General features: G+C 45.9%; 1 protein-coding gene across 1 annotated transcript; it reads right to left on the bottom strand.

The window, feature by feature from the left end:
- Positions 1-106: 106 nt before the first annotated feature.
- On the bottom strand, positions 107-24,499 carry SRPX2 (sushi repeat containing protein X-linked 2). Its single transcript, XM_033138063.1, has 11 exons — positions 24,313-24,499; positions 18,972-19,096; positions 11,690-11,773; positions 8,637-8,828; positions 6,773-6,949; positions 6,005-6,131; positions 5,760-5,881; positions 4,769-4,948; positions 2,384-2,517; positions 2,161-2,282; positions 107-976 (listed from the first exon to the last, which is right to left on the bottom strand). The coding sequence occupies exons 2-11, from the start codon at positions 19,039-19,041 to the stop codon at positions 796-798; spliced, it is 1,389 nt and encodes a 462-aa protein (XP_032993954.1). The 5' UTR covers positions 19,042-19,096; positions 24,313-24,499; the 3' UTR covers positions 107-795.
- Between the last annotated feature and the right edge of the window lie 760 nt (positions 24,500-25,259).

Genomic DNA, 25,259 nt, shown 5'->3' on the forward strand with positions numbered 1-25,259 from the left:
TTGGACTGCTTCTCCCACCAGCAGCAGTCCAGCTGTGGGAGTCCACAAGTAGCAGTCCAGCTGTGGGAGTCCACAAGTAGCAAAATACCTCTTTAGAAAGAACTACTGCCTTACTTTGAAGCTGCCCTTCGCAGCTTCAGAGTTTTGGCACGTGTTCTGTTCCTCAGCTGTAAAACACTTGTGTGTGTGTGTGTGTGTGTTTGTGTTTCCCACTAAATAAAAATAGGTTTATATTCATTCCGCCTGCTGTAGAGGTGCCAAATTCCTAGGCAATCCAACGAGGATGCTTTTAATTATCAGTATATTAACTACTGCATTGACTAAAATGAGATAAGGAGTGAGCAGAAACATGTATACTCTGTAAAGAAGAGAAAGTGTCCTCCACTTAATGTAGCTGTAACCAGAGCAGGACCTTCTCCACATGGATTGCTGGTTTGCTCTTGAAAAAGAGAGAAGAGCTCTGATTCTGGGCTGTCCTCTGGTGACTTGTCTCTGGTTGTGATACCTACACACACACACACACACACACACACACACGGTGGAATGTACTTCTTGTCTAGAAAAGGGTAGGCACAAAATAAGACATCCTCCTGGATAATCCCTACAGGAACAGTTATGATTATTTCCCCTTAATGTGGATGTGGCTGTGGCCCGGGGTGCTGCAGGTTCTGCTGTCCTTGTTGGTTCAGCTTCAGCAATTACCTCCCTTCTGTTTCACCTCCAGTTCAATGCTGAAAGGGAAGTCCCTTAGCAGGCAGGGCATGTTAGAGGTCAAAAGGATGGAGCAGTCCATTATCACTCGCATGTGTCCCTGTTCTGTTCCCTCTGGAGCACTTCCTGGTTGCTCAGCAGGTAGGTATCCACAAAGGAAAAGAGCTCGTCCGGTGTCAGAGGTTGGATGTAGCGCTCACGGTCCACGCCTTCTTTGTCAACCAACACGACGTTGAAGCGGGAGCGGGTGATATGCAGGAACTGCCTATAGAAACAGAACGTTGGCTGATCACCAGTTTGCTGGAGACCCTAAGAGCTCATGGAGGGTAGTGGTTTTAGAGTAGGGATGGGAACTGCTTTTGGCCAGGGGGCCAGATCCGCAATTAGCTAACCCTCCATGGGCCACATTGACAGGCAGTTGCAGCTGCTCACCTGTCAGTTCAACTGACCCTTTATGCCTCCAAGCATTTCCCATGAGATGTAGGAAACACCAAGCCTCAGCTTTTTCAAGCGTACTCCAAACCTTCCTTTGCAGCAGCTTGAATTTTCCTGCTCCTGACACTGTGTGATGACAGATAACGGCAAGGCCATACCCAGCTTCCCCGTATCTAGAGGTCCTGGGGAGATAGCATGTAAATGAGTGCTTGAACTGACTGACTGCTTATGTGTTACCAGGCCAGGTTCAATGTTTTTGCACTATTTTATAAAGCCATTGGGAGCAGGGTAACTTAAGGACTGCCTGATCCCTTCTATCCCTGCCTGATCACTGCAATCTTTGGGGGAGTCTCTGTTGCTGGCTTCACCATGGCTCCCAACTACTAGAAGCCGCCAGTTGCCCGTTTGCTATTGGCTTGCTGTTCCACTGCATCTAAAGCCAAGGTATCTATCCGCATCATGGAGTGAGAGTGTCAGTGGATACAACAGGGTTAGAACTGGAGCAATATAGGCAAAGGGAAATAAGCCTCAGGGTCCACCACATTTTATTCCAGACACCAGTTCACTGAGATGAATGAAGGACCTGGTGCCATCTTCACAGCATCAGATCAAAGCTCCACTTAGTCCACCATCTTGTTTCCAATAGCGGACACCCAAATGCTTCTTGCAATTTCACAAGCAGGGCATGAACACAGTAACAACCCTTTAATTGTTCCACAGCTACTGTTCCTGAACCTGGAAGATGCATGTAGCCATATTGGCTTGTACTCACTGACAGTTGGCTTTAAAGATTTTTAAATTCTAAGTGGTCACCACATTTTGTGGCAGCTGAATCGTACAAATTTAAAAGTACAAATGTGGAAAAAATAGACACCCCTCTTCATTTTGTTTTGCCTCATCATGCACACTCTTCTCTTTGCAACATCCCAGCAAGTGGTCGCCCAAGGCCAGTAACATTTGTCACCAAGGAGGGATTTGAATCTGAACCTCTGCCAGCCACTCTGCACCACTAACCTGAGCCCTTCAATGATGTTCTCTGAGAGTCGGTGCTCACGGATCCTCCCCACCTCGTGAGGTGGCAGCCCCACCAGCTCAATGACAGTGATGTGGCGTAAGTCCAGCCCACATGTGGCTTGCTGCAGTGAAGAGAGAAGCAAATGGTTGGAGGAACCCAGTAGCTGGAGAAGGGAAGGAAAGGTGCGAGTTCTAGGATGAAAACTCAAGAGGAAGGGCTTACCTGCAGCATGCTGTTCTGCATCTTATAGTAGCGGTCAGAAGGATCAGGAGCAGAGATGATGAGCAGCCGACGCTTTTCATAGAATTGGTCCAGAAGGCCGGCAGCAGAGTTCACATCCACATTGATCTGCATGGCTGACAGCAGAGCATGAGAAGACACAGGGTTTTAGCATGGTTGCTGTTACATGCCAGGTGGGTAGCAATATGAAGAATGGAGAGCAGTAATAGTGGCAACAGGGCCACCTGCCACACTGTAGGAATGGATACTGGTGAACATCTCTGAGTGTCCCCCCAAATGCCCCCTTTCTGCAATCACCGCTATTACTTTTCTGGGGAGTGGAACCAGATTACTAACCTTGCTCATATAATAGGTCAAGGGAACCTGTTGGACTTAACCTCACTTCAGTCCCAATCAGTATAGCTAGTAGTCAGGGCTGATGGGAGTTGTAGAAGCCCCATTCAGATGTTTAGCAGTGGAAGCACAAAGGAGCATTGAGATCTGGAATAGCCTTTGTGCCCTGCATCATCTCCTTGTTTCCATTTCTCTATTCAAAATGAGAACTGAATGGATACTGCACTGTAAATGTTGTAGCAATGATTTCAGGTCTGATTTATGTCATAAAAGTGCAGTGGAGGAGAAGCTTCACTCTGTGTAACCTTAAGCAGGATTTTTGAGAATGTTTGGACCTCAAAGAAGCTGATACTTTAAGCATCTTCAATCCCCATGTAGGGCTAACACTAGGAAGTGGGATATACCTTTAAAACTAAGACATGCCTCTGAGATCAGAGCCCAACCCCCATATTTTATTTCCCATTTAACAGCATTTGACAGTGGATATAAATCTACACAAACTGAATGATATTTTCTGTGACTTCTTCCCCTTCTGCGTTTCTTATTTTTCTGTCATTTTCTTACTGCCTATCTTAATTTATCCTTTTTAAAAAACACCTTTATCCTTTATAATTCCTTTAAATTTCTTTCTGCTCGTGTTTAGGTTAATCCTGCTAACGTTTTTAACTGTTTACAATTTGTTTTCACATATTCAATAAATTCCCCCCATTCTATTAATCTTCCGGTTAGTTTTACCATCTATGCATATTCCATCAGTTTTAATTGCCAGTTGTCTCTTGTGGGAGGGGCCTGTTCCTCTTTCCAATTTTGAGCATATATAATTCAGGCAGTCATGGTTGCATACATAAATATGTGATATCACAGTGATGCTTCTAGCATGACAGCACTGCTCTGAGCTCCAACTGACATCATCTCAGTTGTTTCTAATTTCTATCAGCAGTTGGATCAGCTGGGGAATAACAGAATTGCAGAGAGCATTCTTAGGTTCATTGTTAGTTTAGCCAGGCATTGTATTTACCAACAGGGTTGATGTTTGTTTTATCTATCTATCTATCTATCTATCTCATCTATCTATCTACCTCCATAGCGTTTTTGGTTGTCCAACTATTAGCAACTTAGGGAGTTATTTATTATAGGTTTTCTGCATAGATGGTAAGTAAATGCATTTAGGGAAATCTGGATTCTCAGCCCATCTTACACACACAAAACCTGCCCGCTAAGCCTTTTGTATCTTTCCTGTCATCTCTCCCTTTCTGGGGATGCCCCTGTGATGCTTGCTGATGTTCATGTCCTGTTTACTGGTCAGGAAACACCCCCAAGACACACATGTTCAACCAACATCTCTTGCTTGGACATCTACTGCCAGCAAGCCAGGCAATATTCCTGCCTGCTAGTTGCAGAGAGAGAGAGAGAGAGTGTGTCTTCCGCACTCTTGTACCAGGAATGAGGCATACAGATTTAAAACAAATACTTGTGTTAACTGCATAAGATCACAGTGATGCTTGTAAAATAATGCTCTGATCTGAAGCTGATGTCACCATGCAGTGGCTGCTTGGATGTGTTTGTTTCTAACTGAGCTGTAGGTAGAGTTGGGGAGGGTTTTTGGAGCTGGCTAATTTTGAAACAATTGCCTGCTTTGTCTGTAAATACAATGCCTAGCTAACCTAACAATGGCCCCCAAAATGCTCTCTGCAATCTGGTTTCTCCCCAACTGACGCAGCTGCTGTTAGAAATGGAAAACAACTGAGATGATGTCAGTTGGATCTCCGGGCAGTGATGTCATGGTGGAAGCATCACTGTCATCTCAGAGACATGGCTTAGTTTTAAAGGTATATCTTGCTTTCTCCTCAGCAGCAACCTGTGAGGCTGCTTATAAGCTTGCATTCAGTTAAGTTCTACTCAAGAGCAGACCCATTTAAAATCAACAGACCTATGTTAATCATGCCTATTCATTTCAAACAGTGTACTCTGAGTAGAACTGATTTTGGGTACAGCTGTTGCTCTCTTCTGCCCTCAACCCCAACACACACTTACGAATGCACGTGGGCTGAGAGCCAGACCATTGGCGGCTGGACTGACAGACCCTCAAGGGGGCACCCTGGCGTTCATAGCCTCCATCACAGTGGTATTCGCAGGTAGCTCCATAGTTGTTCCCTGCTGAGGTGCAGCTGACATAACCGTGCTCTGGTGGTTTTAGAACAGGACAGCGACTCACTGTGGAAGGGAAGGTTAGGAATCAGAACCCAAAGTCTTCCTCACCTCCAGCACAACACAGGCCACACCCACACTGTGCATTTAAACTACTGTGGTGCCACTTGGAACAGGCATGGCACCCCCCTAGGGTATCCTAGAGACTAATCTGTTAAAAGTGCTGAGTGTTGTTATGAAACCCCTAATCCTCTCAGAACTACAATTATCAGAGTGGTTTAAGCACCTGTTCCCAGGGAACTGGGAAGAATCTAAAATTATTCCACAAGGGAGTGGAATCTAGAAGAGCTTAGAACTCCTCAGGCAGATACCAACTTTGCTCACTCAGAACTATCCAAGGTCCTGCAACTCTCCCTTGCCCCGTTCCCCATCAGACCTGGCTTCGGATCAGAACATGGCATTTGTAGCAAGTAACAAAATGTCCTGGTCTGGCCTTGGTGCCAAACCACATGCTATTTTAAATGAATGGTTTGAACTTGTATCTTCCAACCCCCTGGCAGGAGCCATGGAGGAATGGGGCTGGGTGGGGAGTTGATGCAGATTAGGACTGATCTTGCCAAAAATACCCCACCTCCATCTACCAAGCTGCTATTCTCTCCAACTGGAATGTTGTTATTGGCAAACAAAGCTCTCAGAGGAGAGAATTTCCAACGGGACCATGGCCTGGAGATGGGTAAAACCTACCCACAGTTGAAATCTAAACCATGCCTCTCACTGCTCCTATTTAAGAGAAGAGGCAAAGATGTAAGCAGTAACCTCACATTTAGTGTAATGCCTTGTTCAGTTTGGAGATACGAGGGAAGGTCCTATCCTTTACCTTGGATGCGCACAAAAAACTTGCAGCTTGCTCGGTTGTATGCCTGGTCATAGACGGTGTAGCGGATAATGTGTTCACCTTCAGAAAACTCGGATCCTGGTTCTGGGCCCCGGAGTGTCATCCTGGACTCAAAAGACAGAGAGATATGTCAGGATGTAAATATGAGGGCTGGGTTTGAACTTTTTCTTCCAAAAAGAATCCTTAAAACGGTGCTGAGACCCCAGTGCAGCCTCCCCCAAGCTTACTGTTTGATGACGCCATCAGCAGAGTCCTTTGCCCGAGGTGGATCCCAGTACACAGTGGCTGTCAGCTTGTTAGGTTCTGCCATTCGCTCTCGAGACTCCGGACATTGGATTTTTGGAGGCTCTATGTCTGCTTGAGTAGAATCAGAAAGGAACTCCATGGAAACAGGCAGCAACTAGGAGGAAAGTTTCTGTCTTGGGCCTGAGTGACAAATGACTGGCCACATCCAAATTGTCAGTATTTTGCAGGAGGGATTCAAGAGCATTCCAGAAATGTTGGTTTGTGCGATTAAATGGGATTAAAGTGCTCTTTTCCAACAAATCCACTTTTTTTTAATGGACATTTTGCAGATGGGAAGGTGACATGGAAATGCACTAAAAACTCTGGGATAAAACAGTTGAGATTGGACCACTAAGGCGAATGGGAACCCCTCGGGGCTATAAAGCATGAAATAAGTATTCTTAAACAAATGCTTTAGCTGTCGAAAAGACATATCCCCAGCTGGTTTAATGGCCATTCCCCTTAGCAGTCTTTGGAAACTGTAGTTCCATTGTTGTGGCCAGAGAGATTTCTGCACAGAAGATTCTTAGGGAGTTATCAGGGAGCCATGAGAGTCCAACAGATGGAAAACCAGTTTAAATATGTCAAGTACATGTACACTGGCAATTTCCAACCCCGTTTCTGTTTCCATCAGAATTCTCTGACATTGCTGGTAGCAGCAATGGCAACTTCTTCCATGCAATATGTAGTTGGCTCCGGGAAGAATTTACCTACACAAATTGGCTCACTGCCACTCCAATGTCCGTCTTCTATGCAAACACGGCTGCGATCACCTTCCCGGTGGTATCCAGGCTGACAGGTGTAGTCACAGTGAGAATCGACCTTGACTCCATCTGAACACTGGTACGATCCATGGTAGATTGCCGGCAGCGTAGGGCACCGAATCTCTGTGCACAGAAAGAGAACTTGAAAGTTCCCCTGTCTCTTCATGGAGTTACAACCCCCTGGATACCAGCTTCAAAGTGTTTCAAGCTTTGTAGCAAAAATACTAAGGCCACGCCTGCACCATGCATTTTAAGCAGATTTTTTTTTAAACACCCTGGGAAATGAAGCTTGTTAACATCTCTGAAAGCTTCCTGGGAACTATAGCTTGCTAAAAGTGCTGGGAATTGTAGCACTGTGAGGGTGCTTTGGGAGAAGCGGATCCATGCAACTGTGTAGCAGGTTAATATAAGAGATAGTAGCATCTCACAGAGTCACACTTTTACTCTCGCAAGATTGAATGTATTGCCCTCGGCTGTACTCGAGGGACGATTCCAACAGATTCCACACGAAAAACGCTTATGTCCCTGTGGAGATGGCAGTACCGAATCGGTGGCGCATGCCCTTCTGGCTTGCACTCTTTATAAAGACTTGAGGAATGAGATTATCACCCCTCTTTTATTGTCCACAGTGTCCTTTCTCTTGGCAGATCAAGATGAGCAGGTGACAGCAAAGGTTGCACGGTTTTTAGCTGGGGCAATCAGAATAAGATCCACTATTTGACTATTTATTCAAAACCCTAAAATGTATTTTATATAATTGACCTCTTATTTCTATTCTTTGTATATCGTATTGTTGTTTTATTGCTATGGCCGATGGCTGATGCAAATAAAGATTCATTCATTCATTCATTCATTCATATCAAAGAGTAGCTAAGTGAGCAGGAATCCGAATTCAGCTCCTCGCTTCCCCTGTGCAAGTCCAATTCTTCAACAATCTGTGCCAGGAACAAGCATGATTCAAAGAGGGAGAGCTTTCCTACGTTTGCAGGTTACTCAGACTAAGGAAGCAAGCCTGGAACAACAGCTCCTATTTGCAGAACTAATTCTGGTGTTGCAGCATAGCAGGGATCAGGCCAGATGCTTCCTCTGCCTGAGAGCTGTTCAAATGGTGCAGGATTAATATGCCTGGACCCTTCTATGAAACCCTTGGTCCTTCATACTCAGTCCTCCCACAAACCTCCTTTTGCACTTGATATAAAGCACTCTTGAAATCAGTGGTGAAAATCAATACAGTTCTGAAAGGTTCAGCCTGTCTTCTTGATTAAAAATGATGCCCAGCTGTATCAAAGCATAGATTCAAAATCTCATTGGTCTCTGGAACAACAAGCAGGCAAAGTTTTATGACAATATCTTAAGAGGTGTCGAACTCTACAAGTGAACAGATAATTTCCCAAAATACGTAGTAGATGTGTATGCCTGTTCTCCGCCAGGAATTACTTCTGACACATAGAATCATAAGGACCACAAGCATGGGCATAGCCAGGGGGGGAGGGCAGCTGCCCCCCAAAAAACATTAAAAATACTGTACATAGCTAATGAAGGTTCTGCCCCCCCTAACAAAAATCCTGGCTATGCGCATTACCACAAGGGTCATCTTGTCCAACTCTCTGCAATGCAGGAATCTTTTCCCCCAACATGGGGCTTGAACTCACAACCCTGAGATTAAGAGTATCTTGCTCTACCAACTGAGCTATCCTGCAGGCTCATTTTGGGTTATGTTGATGGCATCCTATGTTGAGTACTTTAATGGGGCTTCCTGAGGATGACTGTAATGTGGGGAGCGGCCTCTGGGCACTGGCGTGACACTTACGTCTGCAGTAGGCATGCCCTGACCAGCGACGGTTTAGCAGGCACTGTACGGACCTCTGGCCAATCAAGCGGTATCCACGGTCGCAGGAAAGCTCACAGCGCGTACCCAGGCTGCTGCGGTAATTACCTCCACGGGGAGAATAGCACGTAGTCTCCCCATGATAAATGCTCAACTGGTGACACCACTGGGGAACTGAGAGAGAGAGTGAGAGTGAGAGTGAGAGTGAGAGAGAGAGAGAAGCTCAGCTGGGTATTCTAGCTATCAAGAGCAAAAGCTTTCGTAACTCAAGAGGCTACCTGCTCCCATATATACCTGCTCATGCATTCAGATCTACCATGGGGAATTTGATCCAGGTTGCCCCCCCCCCATTGTTTGCAAAAAGATGAGTAGTTTTGAAAGGATGAGGCTTTTTCATGTGAAACGCAGAAAATGTAATACCATCATGGTATTTATCATGGCATATTTATTGGGTGTTTATTTACCCCAAATAAGTTTGTCCCAAAGTTCAACTGAAATTTAATGCTCCTGTGGCATAATCCCATTAGCACTACTTCTGCCCACTCTGGGACAGCAGATATTAAGTTTTTGTCCTTTTCTATCAGCAATAAGAAGATTTCCATCATGTCCACCTCCGACTTCTCTTTGCAAGGCTAAACACCCCCAGTTTCTTTAAACTTTCCTCATAGGATTTGCTTTCTCTACCATAGACAATCTTCATGCCCCCCCCAAAAAAAATTCCTTTCAATTTGTATCCTCCTTAAAAGTGTGGCCCACAGAACCAGGCTGAGTTCTCTGGATAAGGTCTGACTAGTATGGTTAGTTATTTGGCTGTGGAAGAAAGCACTCTATGTGTGCTCAGTGGAATTCCCTTTGTTATTGTTCCTTAACAAGCTCCAGGCTTTGAAAACCATATCCAGGGGGCCAGCCCTGGTGAACAATAGCACAGCCTTGGAGCTTCCCCAACTAGCTGCCCCTAATTTTACATTTCAGGCAAATTCTGAATTCAGGAACTGTGGTGAATTAATTTTGTGCCAGCTGTTTCCCTGCCCTTACATCAATTATTTTAGTCAGGGCCGACCCAGCCACAGAGCAAAACAGCAGCTGTTAGCTGTCCCCATAGGACCCCATGGCTAGCATAATCCAGGCAGGTCAAGGGCCTGTTGTGTGAAAGGGAAAAGTGAAAATCTGCCTAGGATGGTTGCCTAGCACTGTTTACAAACTACAGTTCGCAGGATTCATTGGGGAAGCCATGGCTGTTAAAGTGTTATTATACTGCTTTATAGTGCAGATAGGGACCTAACATTGTGGTGGGCTCTTCTGTTTCTAAGTTTTCCAGTTTGAGCAGGTGAGTTACCTAGATGGCCTACAAGGCTCCCCTCAGTCTCTCTGACCACAACTATATATTTAGCACTCTTATACCACCTGGGAACTGTGGTTTGCTAAGGGTGCTTAGAGGTGTTAGGAGCCCCCTATTCCCCTATTCACAGAGTGGAAAATTCCCAGAGTGGTTTAACAAACAATTGATTTTCCCAGGGAACTCTGGGAATCGTAGCTCTGTAAGGGGAATAGGGGGTCTCCTAACACCTCTCAGCACCCTTAACAAATGACAGTTCCCAATATTCTTTGGGGAAATCCACGACTGTTACAGCAATATTATAGTGCTTGAAAAGCAAGTGGGGCCTAGGAATGCGCAGACTCCATACACCAAACATGTGAAGTATGCCATTAATGAGAATATGCTCACCCAATGTTTGAGCATACAGGGCTCTTCTTCACAACTGGGAACCTAGATGCAGTTCAATGTGGGACGAACCCCACCTCTCAATTACTAAAACCGTGTCCACAAGGGTACAGGGGTGAAACCAACCCCCCTCCACTTGGTTCGCCTCAAAACAAACCCCTCTTACTTCCAGGGCTTAATAGTAATGAGAGTCTTTTTCCAGCTTTCATGGTCTGGTATCCTCACTACTCTGGGTTACTTAAATGAACAACCTCTTGCCTTCAGTAAAGGGCCTCCCTCAGCTCGGATCCCCACTGTCTCGATTTGCCTCAACACTCTGGCAACTTCGTGGCACTCTAGGTTTTCACCATCTAACCCTTTTCTGTGTGACTCTAGGACACAAACTATCACCTCCCTTTCCTCAGATAAGTTTTGCCCTTTCTTAAGTCCACACCTCTGTGAGATTTGATACCCTGCTGGACCAATAATGACGATTCCTCCTTGGCACCAAAAAGAACTGAATTTTATTTTCTTGAGAACATAGTTGTTTTAAAGATTCATGCATTCACAATCTTAGTTGCGGTAATACAGAAACATCTTTCGATCTGTAGTTTCATGTTAAACTAATCCTAACCTAAACCACCACTATCCTGGCCCCACACCCTTCTTCTTCCCTGTCTCCACACACACCCTCCCTCTTCTCAACTGTCAAAACGGCTGTTCCCTCCTTTTAAACCGGGGGACCATCCTGCCCCCAAAGGATGAACTGTCAGTCAAGATGAAGGTAGATTAACTCCTTCTGAGCTGGGATGTCATAACTCCTCCACCGTAGGGCCAATCCGTCACACCATGTAAGATCCCTATATGCCTACAGTCCTTGCTCACTAATGCTCTATGTTCAGCCCCTGAGAAGTATGGCTAGTGGGTGTATGGTGATTGCACTGGGGCTAGTAATTGTGGTCCCATTCCCTCCTCACACCTCCAATCGATGTGTGTATGTGGGTTCTTGACACCCTTACTGCTTGCCTCTTGCATCCCTCAGGCTGCAGGAGGGATGAAGAGCCAAAAAGATGGCGCCTTTCCAAGGATGCCCCATACTGCCCCCTCCCCCAGAGAATGATGTATGTGTGACCTGGGCACAGCTGTGCCTTCCAAGAGATCACATGAAAATTACTGAGAATGGCTGGCCTCCATATGTCATTGGACCCCAACACCCAACAGCTCTACTCAGCCTGGCCAATGGTCAGTGCTGATGGAAGTTGTGGTCCAACATTGTTTGGATGGCAGTGCACTTTTTAAGATTATTTAGCTCTACCAATCTGAAAATGCTTACCTCGATATTCTGGAGGAAGAACATGGGAGGTTTCTTCAGCATACACCTCATTGGTTTGCCTTTCTGCAGCAGAGTAGCCAGATCCTGGCACAAAGGAGGGGAGAAACAGAAAGTGACAATGCTCATCTCCAGATTGTCTACATCAGGGGTCAGCAAGCTTTTTCAGCAGGGGGCCGGTCCACTGTCCCTCAGACCTTGTGGGGGGATGGACTATATTTTTGGGGGGGGCGATGAACAAATTCCTATGCCCCACAAATAACCCAGATTTTAAATAAAAGCACACATTCTAGTCATGTAAAAACACCAGGCAGGCCCCACAAATAACCCTGAGAGGCATTTTAAATAAAAGGGCACATTCTACTCATGTAAAAACATGCTGATTCCCGGACCGTCTGCGGGCCGGATTTAGAAGGCGATTGGGCCGGATCTGGCCCCCAGGCCTTAGTTTGCCTACCCATGGTCATCACGAATGCCTCCCTTGTTCTCATAATGGCAATGGTGCCCACCTGAGAGGTGAGTTCCAATGAGTTCTGGATGGGAAAAAAGCCAAAATGGTTCCGAATCTGTGCCAATGATGCCATTGCCCAGGGGAAGTCCTGAGTTTGGTTCCTCAGCCCTAGAAATCATTCTGGTCCCTGATCTGTCTGTTGGGGATTTCTTGTGAAATTCTGCTACTGATTACACAAATGCACAAGACACAAACTGCAGTGGGTAGCCATATTTGTCCTGGGTGGGTGGGTGGGAGGGGAGGCGGGTCAGGGGCAAAAATCCAGAAATGCAGGAAAATGTATTTAATAGGACTGAATGAAATGTCAATAGTGTATGACCTCCAAAGGTGGTCTTCAAGCTGGATGTTAAGAAAAAGAAACAAAGAGTGTATGTGGTGGATCTTGGGGTCTCAAATTTCAGTGGTGCTCTGTGTGAGACATCAAAATTCAGCAAAAACCCCCCCCCCCCAAATCCTCCATTCTAAATCCTAGTTGCTGGATGCACTGCTCTAAATCCGCCTCTGGTGGGGTTGGTGGAGGGAGAGAAAGAATTATGGTGGAAATGATTTTTTTTTTTTAAGCCCCAGTTGGAAAATTAAGCTTTGGGACTTTTCTTATGCCTACTTAAGTTCTGCCTGTTCTACCTGTACATTTGCAAATCAAAATCATACTAAGACAGCACAAGTTTCCAGCACTTTTTCCTCACAAACAAAGTGATCTTTTAAATGTCTCCAAAGTTGTCTAGTACTTGAGGAGAGGCACTAAGAAGTTGTTTTATGTTAGGATCCATCATGTAGGTCTTGCATGTTTTGTTGCAACTTGTCATCTTCTGAAACATCCTCGAAAGGGCATCAAAGTTGGTGAATAAGGCACCTAGAAAGGTGAGGCTCTACCTGCTAAAATCTCTTTATGAATAGCATCTGGTATTGAATTCAGTAGGTCAAGGGAGGGGAGGGGATGTACATTCGTGAATTGGGTTCCCAACCTCAAAACCAATCATTAGAGCATATACTCTCTGAAAAGAGTTCTTGCACAAATATTTCCTCCCAGGAGCAGCCTGGTTAGGGCTGCTGGCATGAACCACCAGACTAAACAGTTTTTTATGCCAGGTCTGTTAAATGCAGGAAGCAACATGGAGATGGCATGGAAGCAGAGATTGCCAGAGTGCAACTTAAATCTATTAAGCCTTTTTACCAGCTTCAGTTGGTAAGGCAGCTGCAACTATTTCCAGGTTGGGCTAGCCTGACCACTGTCAGCCATGCATTGGTAATTTCCAGGTTGGATTACTACAATACACTCTGTGTGGTGCTGCCCTTGAAGCTGACCCAGAAGCTGCAGCTAGTGCAAAATGTGGCAGCTCAGCTGCTCACTGGGGTAGAATATCACCATCTTACTACCTCGCTGTTGAAATAATTGCACCTAGCTACAAGGCGTGGTTCAAGGTGCTGGTATTGGTGCACAAAGCAACATACAACTTGGAACCAAGATAGTCTTGGGACCTGCTAGGACCACGTCAGCCACTACATACCCAACCGATCACTGCATTCTGTAGGAGAGAGCGCCCTGCACTTACCATCCTGTTAGGAGGTCTATTCTGCACAATAATGGAATCGGACCTTTTGCATGGCAGAACTCCCTCCCAATGCATATCAGACAGGCACCCCCTGTATTGCCTGCGAAAAATGTTGACCTTCCAACAAGCCTTCTGAAACCTTTATTCCACTTGGTATCTGTCTTGAATCTGAACTGATTTTATCTATATGCTGCTGTCTTAAACTGTTTTTTTAATAGTTACAATCATTTTAAATAATCATTTTTATGTTTGCAATTGTTTTAACTGTTTTTATATGTGTACCTGTTCTATATAGCTTATTATTTTGTGAATCACTTTGGGGTGCCTCACGGGAAGTGATTCACAAATGCAAGGAAATAAAATGATAGCAAGGGTGATGATGATGAAATATTCACTAAAACCATTCCCTCTACGAGCTCATCCACGTGTAGGCTTGTCCCACGGTTTCTAGGTTTGGGTTTGAGAGGTTCTTCATTTGTCCTGCCACTTTCCACAGGAAAAACCCACCGTTTGCAGAGAACATCAACTGGGTTTTCTGCATATTGACCTTTGTTCTGATTCAGTGGTAAAAAAACATGGATTTTTCCAGGGAAAGTTGTGGGGCAAAAGGAAAACCTCTCAGACCCATGTCTAGAAATTATGGGACAAACAGAATGAATCATGGGACTAACAGAAATGTAAAAGGTAAAGGGACCCCTGACCGTTAGGTCCAGTCGCGGACAACTCTGGGGTTGCGGTGCTCATCTCGCTTTACTGGCCGAGGGAGCCGGCGTACATCTTCTGGGTCATGTGGCCAGCATGACAAAGCCGCTTCTGGCGAACCAGAGCAGCGCACGGAAACACCGTTTACCTTCCCGCCGGAGTGGTACCTATTTATCTACTTGCACTTTTGACGTGCTTTTGAACTGCCAGGTGGGCAGGAGCTGTAAAGCTCTTATGCTGTGAAAACTGTGTCATCCACTCCCTTGGTACCAGTCGGCTTGGGGATGCCAAGGTTCCTCTTCCTGAAACAGCTCATAAGGACTGAATATGCTGTGTCCCTGGAATCCTGCCAGTCTGTTGCTTTTAGTTGGAAGGAACAGAATGAAGTAACTGGAATCAGCAGCACTTGACGCTGCAACATTTTGTTACATGTCTCATTTGTTTCATTTAAAAAAATGGATTCAAATTGCTTTCTTTGTTCAGCTGCGATAATCAGCTGTTCTAAGAAATGGCATCAAGCAACCGGACCAAGAGAATAGCGCATGGGGCTTTGTGCTACCACTGGGTTTTGTGCTGTCGCTGTCTTGACACCCGCGTGCCAATTGAGTTAAAGGACATCATATGAGTTTGGAGTGGGAGAGATGGCTGCCTCCCATCGCCCGCCCCATACAATTCCCCAGGAAGGGACTTCACTCTAGGATGTACAGTTACTCCCTGGAAGCATTTTAGAAGAGGCACTTTGTTTGTTTGTTTTTACTGTCAGGTCAGCAGCTTAAAGTATTTTAAAAGTACAAAAGAAAGGCCACCTTGTTAGTGCAGTGCAAAACCATGCTTGGTCTGTGGCTGATACACCTCTCAACCTACAGTTCCAATCCACACATGAGTCTGAGGGAGCCAACATGCCTTCGCCCAAAACGTGTAGGGCACCTGAACCCTCCCTAACCTATTCCTAACTGTTATGTACGGACAGGTTCCTGGCCCTCCCCCCCTACTTTTTACATCTCTCCATTATTCCTACTTTCTGCTCGCTGCTCTATAACCAGTTACTGATCCATAGGAGGACCCCCTGTTCCCTTATCCCATAACTGCTAAACTTCTCAGGAGCCTTTGCTGATTGAATCTCCAAGTGTTCTAATATCTGCTGGATCACCCTATTCATACGCCTGACCCAATATAAGGAAGTTTCAAGTGTTCACTATGATGTAATGCTGGGCTGGCTCAGGGTGCCTTTTCCAAACGATCCTTTGGGTATCCAACATGTGGAAAGCTTGCCTTGCAATGAAGTGTCTGCGTAAGCTTTCAGCAGCAGCCTCTAAGAAAAATCTGGGATCCTACTTGTAGGATTATTATCCTTGGAAGAACGGTGATGCTAACATGGGCGTAGCCACGGTTATTTTTTTTTGGGGGGGGAGGAACAGAACCAATGTGATTGGTCAGTTAAGTATTTCTATTGTTTTACTTGATAGTGGTGGGGGAGCAGCTGCCCCCCTGCCCCCCCCTTGGCTACGCCTATGCATGCTAACAAAACCCTCCCTAAAATGAAAGACACGTTGGATCATTTTGAAGGCTGTCTTTTCCTGTGTATGTATGCCAGAAGGATAGATCGCAAGGATCTCTTTACTTTCTTTGCTTTAGACAAAACAAACGCAGGGTTGTGTGCGCGCATTTTTCCAGTGTTTCCACAAAGATCAGTGAAAGACATATGTGGAGACAAAAATAGCTTTTATAGTGAATTGGAGCAGAATAAATTTGGATCCCAGATGAATGAATAAATAAGAGCTGTCGGCTGGCATTCCAACCCAATTAGGTCACATTTCCACTGGGTTCCCTCTAATTCCAGAGGCCACAGTTCATTCTCCTCATCACCCAGGCACTCTCATGAATCATTCCCGTTCCTGTTTGTGAATGGACCCACCTCTTAATTTTAGCACCCATGCTTGAAATGAGGCACAACGTCTTCTGCATTAGCTCTGAAACCACATCTCTGCTAAGCAAAAGGCCAGATGTTTCCGTTGCTCTGCTTGAGAGCATCGCTTCATGTCTATAAGAAGAAGGGCACTGAGAGCCTGAGGCTGGCTAAGTGCAAAATACCTAGGATGGAAAAGCTGCTCCTCACCCACCCACCCACCCACTCCCACTGGGAATGATGACTGGGATGCATGCTGCACATGCCCAGAGACACTGCTGCCTTGTATGTTTCAAGAGAGACGGCCTAGCACTAAAGGCCAGTGTCAGGAGTCAGTGCAAAGTCCCGCAGCCTAGCCCAGCGGGGTTCTTGAAGCCAATTCCTGGAACCCCCAGTCTTTTTATTTGTGCTCCTTCCTGTTGCTGCCTGTGCTGTCAGTGTGAGCAGTGATGGAAGTAAGGAGAAAGGAGGAGGAGCATCTCTTGCTCACCTTCTCCAGATTTAGATGAGGCCTCAGAGGCAAGGGCCAGTTGCAGCACCTGGTATCCTGGGGCAGCTGCTCCCCCACCACTGTCAAGTTGGGAATCTTAATGGTGTGTAGACCAAGCTGCTTGGAGCACTGCCTCTTTATGGCTAGCAAGCTTCCCATTGTTTTACAATGGGAAGTAATCAGGAGAGAGGGGCAGTGAGAGGATGAATACTAGTCTAGACAGCATCCCCATGGACAATGTGTACACACCACACACAATGACGTCCTGTGGGGTACTACCTTCCCACTCATAAATTGTCCTTCTCCAGTGTCATGTTCCTGCACCACCAGCCTCTAGGGAAAGTCTGATGTATGTCTAACCATCTCCTTACAATGAAAGGGCTGAGTCAGCCTTCATAGCCCGTAGTGGTTATAGCTCCAGCAGTCACAAATGTGGCCACACTTTTCCAAGATTTAAATGAAGAAATCTAAACCAACTCTTTCACCACAGCTCATAGCTGGGGGTTGAGAGATAGACCAGCCTTGTCTGAACCAAACCTAGCATTGGTGCTGCAATGTGGGCAGAGTTATATTAGATTCACATGGCACAAGAACTGGAGATATGCTGCCACTGAAACAAATTTGCCTACCATCCCCAGTGGCTACTGGCAATCACGTGCTATCTCTGCTGTCAGAGGCAGGTTGTTTCAGCTGCTGGGTATCATAGAATGGTAGAGTTGGAAGGGACCCCGAGGGTAATCTCGTTCAATTCCCCCCCCCCCCCCCGCGCGCGCAAGACAGGAATATGCAGCTGTCCCGTACAGGAATCGAACCTGCAACCTTGGTGTTACCAGCACCAAGCTCTAACCAACTGAGCTAGTTGACTGCTGTTGCACTCAGGTCCCATGGGCATCTGGTTGGCCACTGTGAAAACAGGATGCTGGACTGACCCAGCAGAACTCTTCCTATGTTCATAATTGTTTCGGGGTTGTTGCTTTCTAGAGAGGGTGGGGGAAACATTGCCTGCTGAAATCCTTTTCTGTCTTGTTGCCGTTAAAGCCACAGCAGCCTGGCCCAGGAAAAGGGCCCAAGCTTATACAGGCAGGGCCTTTTAAGCCTCATGCACATGTGGCAAAGCACATCTGTTGCAAGGTTTCCCAGAAACATTTAGACGACTGCAATAAGAACTGTGTCTCCTGAAGGTATTTGCTTGCCTAACAGTGACCAGGCAATGGATGGACTTTTAGCGGAACACATGAGAGCCAAGATGCATAAGAAACTCAGAAGCTTAGCGGATGAAGGAAAGAGGCTTTACTCACTGCCAGCCCCCCCTCCCCACTCCCTGTCGACACCCCAACCCCACTGCTTTCTGTCTGAAACTGCTCCACACAAACCATCTCCTGCCAAGTGGTCTCCTCATCAGCCAGAGACAGGACATGTGGAAAAATTCAGCTCCTGCTATTGCAGGGCGGGCCGGGGGGGGGGGAGAGAATTATATTTACTTAAATCTAGGTATGGTCTTAACCCCAGATGCACATCTGTCTGCTCTCCCTTTTGCCCCCAGCAAAGCAGGAACCACAGTTAGTTCCACGGTGGGTTATTAGTTGCAATGCTTTTGTGGCGAAGGGAGTTGCAGGATGCCTGGGTTCTCCTCCCCCTTTCCTATTGCCTATCCCTTGGGGGCTTCTTAGACAAAGATACCCTACTATGCACAGACTGACTGTGGTCTTGCTCGGATGGCAGCTCAGTGGCCAAAAAGGAGACCACAGCTAATTACAATGTGTATAAAAATAGATGTGGCTGTCTCAGGCCAAGCCTGGCTATAGGTCCATTTGCCTCTCTATTGTCCTCTCCAAGTGGCAACCAGATCTCTGAGGCCAGGGGTCTTTCCTAGTCCTGTTACCAGGGCAGCAGTGGTGGTGCCTTCACTATGGTGCTGGTGCTGTGCTCTTTGGATTGGAGCTGAATGTGCGCGCACCCCTGCAGGTAGCCTGCTCTTACCTAAGGGTACTTGCCTAAGGGCCTGCTACCCAAGGAAGGCTGCCTTTGAAAAAATGCAAAAAGTCTTACCACCTTTGTTCTTAAGCTTATCCCCACCCCACCCCACCCCTGCCTGAATTTGGTACTGACTTGTCAGTGCTTACCTTCATACCATGTGGAGGAGACCATTTTGGCCCAGAGAAGAAGCAAGAGGGGGGATGCTCCTCGGGGCATCTTAGCTTGTGAATGGAGATTCCAGATGGCAGGGTAAAGATGAAGGCAGAGGTGCCTGAGAATTCAAGATGAAAGCCAGAATAAGAGGCAGGACGCCAACAATCGAAACCAGCAAGGACAATCCCAACCCTTGCTAATCCTTAGACATACACACGCAGACGCTATATATTTCTTTTTCTTTAAAAAAAACTAAGCTAGCACCCTAAATGTTTGGGGGGCAAAGGTGCAAAAGAAAGAAAACTATTTTTCTTCTTGAAACTGAAGCACATTTTATTTTATTTAATATTTGTATTTCACTTTGCCAACGGCCAGGCTGAGCTTAAAGCAACTCAGTCATTACAGCAATAGAGCACTGACGAATAAAAATATTTTCCAATACGAAAGAAACATACAACGAAGCTGCAGTAAATACAACAGAAGAATCAAATCAATAAGGAGCAGGAAAACCACAAGATACACACAAATCACATTGGATATATGTTAAGAATGCCAGCCCACCCTGCTGAAACCACCAGTCGAGTCACCTAGCGTGCAGGTCTGTCGCTTGTAATTTTTGTAAATTTGGCATTTTTCAGTTTTGATTTTAAAAGTAGTGAATACAGAATTCCCAGGGCACCTGAAGCAGGTTGCATGTGAAAATCTACCTGGCAAACAGCTGGTAGACACAGTGCTGATCATCTGCTTGGAAGGCAGGCAAATACCAGTTCCCCCGCCGCCACCTGCACAGAAACAACTGGTGCTGCATACAGTGGCATCGCAACGGGAGGGGCGGGGGGAGCGGTGCGCCCCAGGTGCCACGTCTGCAGGGGTGACAAGAAGTCACCCCACGGGGGCTCGCGGTGGCGCGAGCAGCCATCCGTACGACACGACACAACCGTCTGTACGACACTGGAGCACCGCCGCTGGCAAACCGCTATGTACAGGGCATGTGTGGCGTCGCTACGTACGACGCATGCACCATACGTAGCAATGCTGCGCATGCACCCTACGTAGCAACGCCCACCCCAGGTGTCATGATGCACCTTTCTTCACCCCTGGCTGCATTATGTGGAGTGGTCCCCCATGCAGGGACCATCTTGATTTGACACCCCTCCAGGCTGGTATATTCAGCAGCATGCCCTTTACACAATAACAGTGCATTAGTGGTGGATTTATTCTGCCTTATATTAGGCTCCATTCAGACAGCACTTTATTTGCCGCTACCTGGCTGTTTACTCTGCATCCAGTGTGCTCCCCTTGTTAGTTTGGGAAGCCAGTGTACACGCAGTGTACACAATCTGTATCTATATCAGATATATATCCTGTCCCCCCCCCTTATGCAATACTGTATTTTGGTGTGTTTTCTCCCGTACCAGCTTCAATCCGAATTGAGGAAAAGAGCAGCTGAGCTGCATTTTAAGCCAGTAATTCGTACATAGACCCTTCCAACTCGTTGTTTGCATATATTACGCATGAGCCAAAAGTGTCTGTCTGTTAACAGGGGAGGAACAGGCTGGAGGCTCAAGAGGGGGGGAAAGTCTTTGGCAGAGAGGCCCACAACAGGCACTACCAATTAATAGCAGGCAGACCAAAAGAAGCCAATATTAAGGTGAAGAAGCTTTCCACTGCAGAAGGACAGAGAGAGATATTTGTGTTGCTTGCATTGCTTCTTCAGGCTCTGTATCATCACCATATGAGATTCATTCAGTTTGCTTCCCCCTTCCTAATAAACAACACTGGTGATATTTAGTTATAGACAATGGGCACTTTCAGATGACCTGTGCATTGACCAGTCATCCTCCTCTGTTTCGAGGGAGATTGGATGACATTGGCTATTTAATGAGCATTTGTTTCAATTTGTTTGCAGGGAGGTTAGATGGTGTTGCATCAAAGCAAGAGTTATTCCATACTTTCCCCATCACTTTCCTTACTGTAAAAAGTCCAGTTTTTTGAGGAAGCAGGTTTGTCAAACAAGACCTCACAATCTGATATTACAAGACCTGAATTTGCCATTATGTCAAAATAGTGACAGGTCTGGAAGTGTCTTGTATCTAATAACAAAACAGATGCAAACCTTAAGGTTTTCTATAGATTTTGATAAGTGACCTCCAGGTGCCAAGAGAATATAATTTGTACATCAGGGGGGGGTATGTACTGCTGATAACATTGGCGGACATGTAAACAAGGGACAGAGGAAGAAAGAAAGAAAGAAAGAAAGAAAGAAAGAAAGAAAGAAAGAAAGAAAGAAAGGGTGTGTGCACGGTTGGCTGGGAAGCAGGAATTATTAGCAAATAAACATTGAGTAAGAAATGCCTTGCCAAATACACAGAAGGAGGCTCACTGACGAATATCCAGATAAAGCAGGATTTTTTATATATAAAAAAATCAAAACAAATTTAGAGAGTCCAGTGGGTAAAATAAAACTATCCAGTGAGTTCAGCTGGCACATCCTTCTTGAAGCCTGTTTTGCATTAAAGGAGAAAAAAAACAATACATTCATATTTACTAACTAGTCTTGCAGAGGGCTTTTCTTTTCTTTTTCTTTTTTAAAGGGCCATCCCTTTCCTCAATATCATAGAGCACAGGGCAGCCTGTTGAGCTAGAGGTAACTTTTCTGTACTTGGCACTCTGACTGTGGTCAGGCGGGTCTGGCAGGATTGGGATGAGGAATTTGTGGCCTTCTAGATGATGGTAGGCTCTCAATCCCATCAACTTCCAACAGTTTGCTAAACCACTATATGAAGCACCTCCCACCCCCAGTTAAACAGCTCCTCTGAAGCAGTCTGCTATTCCTCATGCTGCAGTTGGCAAGGCCACGTGAACTTCAGGGTGTTATGGTGTTTTACATTTTTATGTATATAGGAACACATAAACTAAGCAAGCCATCAAAATTTGATGCTACCATTACAACTATGTGCTGGGCAAAAAAAGCACTTCCTTTTGCCTGACCTGAATTTCCTATTCTTCAGTTTCATTGGATGATATGGGATTCCAGTATTATGATACAGAGCCAGTGTGGTGTAGTGGTTAAGAGCGGTAGACTCGTAATCTGGGGAACCGGGTTTGCGTCTTCCCCTCCTCCACATGCAGCTGCTGGCTGACCTTGGGCCAGTCACACTTCTTTGAAGTCTCTCAGCCCCACTCACCTCACAGAGTGTTTGTTGTGGGGGAGGAAGGGAAAGGAGAATGTGAGCCGCTTTGAGACTCCTTCGGGTAGTGAAAAGCGGGATATCAAATCCAAACTCCTCCTCCTCTTCTTCTTCTCCCTAGCCACTTGCTTGCTCTCCCATTTTAAAGCCAGGGAGTTGAGGCTGAGAGGTAGTAATTTGCCAGAGATTAATCCCATGAAAATGGAAGTTTTGAACCCAGCACTTTACCAAAAGGAGCAGCATGCTAAAAGGTTTTGCAGTATATATTCTTTCCCCCATTCTGTCTCAAGGTGGAAGGACTATTCTACTATCCAATGCAACTTGTAGAAAGAGTTTAGCAGGGAATTTTGTGTGTTGCGTCTACCAAATCACCAAAATCCCTCCCCCTGCCTTCTACTGGAATGATGTACTGAGCAAGAGACAGTGGTAGCCAACATGGTATGTGGACTGCAATTCCCATCAGCCCAGCCATTCTGGCCATTGGCCAGGGATGATGGGGGTTGTACTCCCACAACACCTTGAGGACACCATGCTGGCTACCCCTGCTATAAGACTGGCAGGAACACCTGTCTTCATCTCTAGCTGTTTCTTCATCTCTGTGTAGTTTTATCACCTTCTCCGCCCTCACCCTTGCTTGATGGGATTACTGTGTCTTGATCATAGTAAAGGTAAAGGTACCCTTGACCGTTAGGTCCAGTTGCGGATGACTCTGGGGTTGCAACACTCATCTTGCTCTATAGGCCGAGGGAGCCTGCGTTTGTCCACAGACAGCTTCTGGGTCATGTGGCCAGCATGACTAAGCCGCTTCCAGCGAACCAGAGCAGCACATGGAAATGCCATTTACCTACCCGCCGGAGCGGTACCTATTTATCTACTCGCACTTTGACGTGCTTTCGAACTGCTAGGTTGGCAGGAGCAGGGACCGAACAACAGGAGCTCACCCCGTCACGGGGATTTGAACCGCCGATTTTCTGCTTGGCAAGCCCTAGGCTCTGTGGTTTAACCCACAGCGCCACCCGCGTCCCTTGATCATAGTAACTTCTACCAAATGGAAATGCAACATGTGCAGCTTTCCCTGCTGAGTTTCTGCCCGTCACATAGGTCTTAAAAGACACAGGACCCTGGCCAGGAGGGACAAGGGAAGATACAGTATCTAAATGAAGATGCCAGGTTTTTGTCTTTGGGGTAGAAGTCCAGGGTGCCACTCAGAATGAACAAGAGGAACCCCCCAAACACACCAGGGCTGGCTTGCCACATTTTGAAGTAAGCATAAAGTCCTGACTTATGAGATCCAAATTAAGTAAGAGGAGATACCAGGGCTTGCACCTGACATCTTTATACAGGCAAAGCAATGCTTTAGAGGTTATACCAATTTGATAATGTTAGAATACCAGTAAAAGAAGACAACTCTGGGCTAAAAATATCTGGTTTCAGACAGGAACTGAAAACTTAATTTCCCCAAATCCAGAATGTGTTTCCTGCTGTTTTTCGACTGTTCCCTGCATTTAAAAATAAAATAAAAGCCACGATGTGTTATCATCGTCATATGCTTGTGCTTACTGTTCTCTACTGTTGTCACGTTACATTTTAATCATAAGCCACTTTGAAAAGCTGGTCTGGGGAAAAACAGGGTACAAATTCTTAAATACTGTAGATAGATGGGCCAGTCATCTGATGCAACTTCTTAAAGCAGAAAGGCAACACTATATACTCAGCATCTCTCTCACACACTCAACGACACACAAGTCACCAGTTTCCATTTGTGCAAAACTGATGTTGATTTATAAATATTTATTTATGCCACAATCCTAGGTATGGCTACTCAGAAGCAAGTTCCAGCTCCCCAGAAAAAGTGTATAGGATTGGGGTTGTAACCAACCAAGTTCAGTATATCCACTAAAATTAATGGGCTTATGTTAGTCCTGCTCATTAATTTCAAGGGGTCTACTCTGGGCATGGGTAACGTAGCTTACAGCCCATATTCCCCCCCCCCAAATTATGTAAGTCACTTAGAGAATCTCAGCGCAAGAGCGGCTAATAAATTCATTGAATAAAATAAGATAAGCTGTCCGTCTCCCCCGTATCTTTCCTGCCTGTTGCAAACAGAGAAGCAAAGAACTGACAGAAGCAGGTTCTCTCTTACCTGCCTTGCCTGTGGATAGGTGTGCAATTCTGCCTTCTGGTTTTCTGTCTCTCTCAGTCAATACAGAAGTCCTCTTCTTTAACTTTCTCAAAACAAGTGGCTTGTTCTTACCGGCTTCCAGACTCAGCTAACGCTGCCCAGATGTGGGGTAGCCTGCAGTTGCCAGATGTTTATTTAAAGCTGTACTCTCTCTCTCTCTCTAGTCGATGAGAAAAGAAAGTGGGGGGGGGGTGAAAAGAGAGAGCCAGGCTGCCCAGAAAGAAATCTTACTCAATGATTCACTGAATGCAGAACATGCAAACCCGCCCCCCACAAGCAGGGTTAAAGCAACATAAGCAGCTCCCTGTACTATTCCCAGATGTACGATACTTCAGATTTCATGAATCGTAAATTCGTGGTTTAAAAGGAAAGCAGTCAGTAATCCAAGACACTAGAATGTTTCCTCACCAGACTTTTGTAGGGCAAGGACAATGTGCTGAGATTTTAGGATTTCAGTTCTTGTGTGGCTGTGCACACGCCATGCATTTGAAGCACCCACCCAAGAGTGCTGGGAGTTGTAGTTCTGTGAGGGTTGAACTACAGTTCCCAGGATTCTTGGGCAATAAAGTGCTTTAAATATTGATGTGCCACTCTTAAAACAAACTATTCCTATGGCTTTACCCACACTTACCTATCCTCCAGTCTTTCCAGGCACAGTCTGCACTTTAAAGCTCTGTGTCTGAACGTGTGTGTCCCGCCCCCCCCCCCGGAGCTTTCTCTGAGAAAACCCGCTCTTTAGCACTCAATTGAAACATCAACCCGCAGGAAACCCGACCACATAGTGGGAACAACTTTGTCTGGGGAAAAAGAGAGCTCTGCAATTATGTGGCAGTCATGCAAAAGCCATTGTGGTTAGTTACAGCGTTGGACAAATACAGTAAGACCGAGATGAGCCACATTCACATCAT

Source organism: Lacerta agilis, chromosome Z (genome assembly GCF_009819535.1).
Source record: "Lacerta agilis isolate rLacAgi1 chromosome Z, rLacAgi1.pri, whole genome shotgun sequence".
Classification (NCBI taxonomy): Eukaryota; Metazoa; Chordata; class Lepidosauria; order Squamata; family Lacertidae; genus Lacerta; species Lacerta agilis.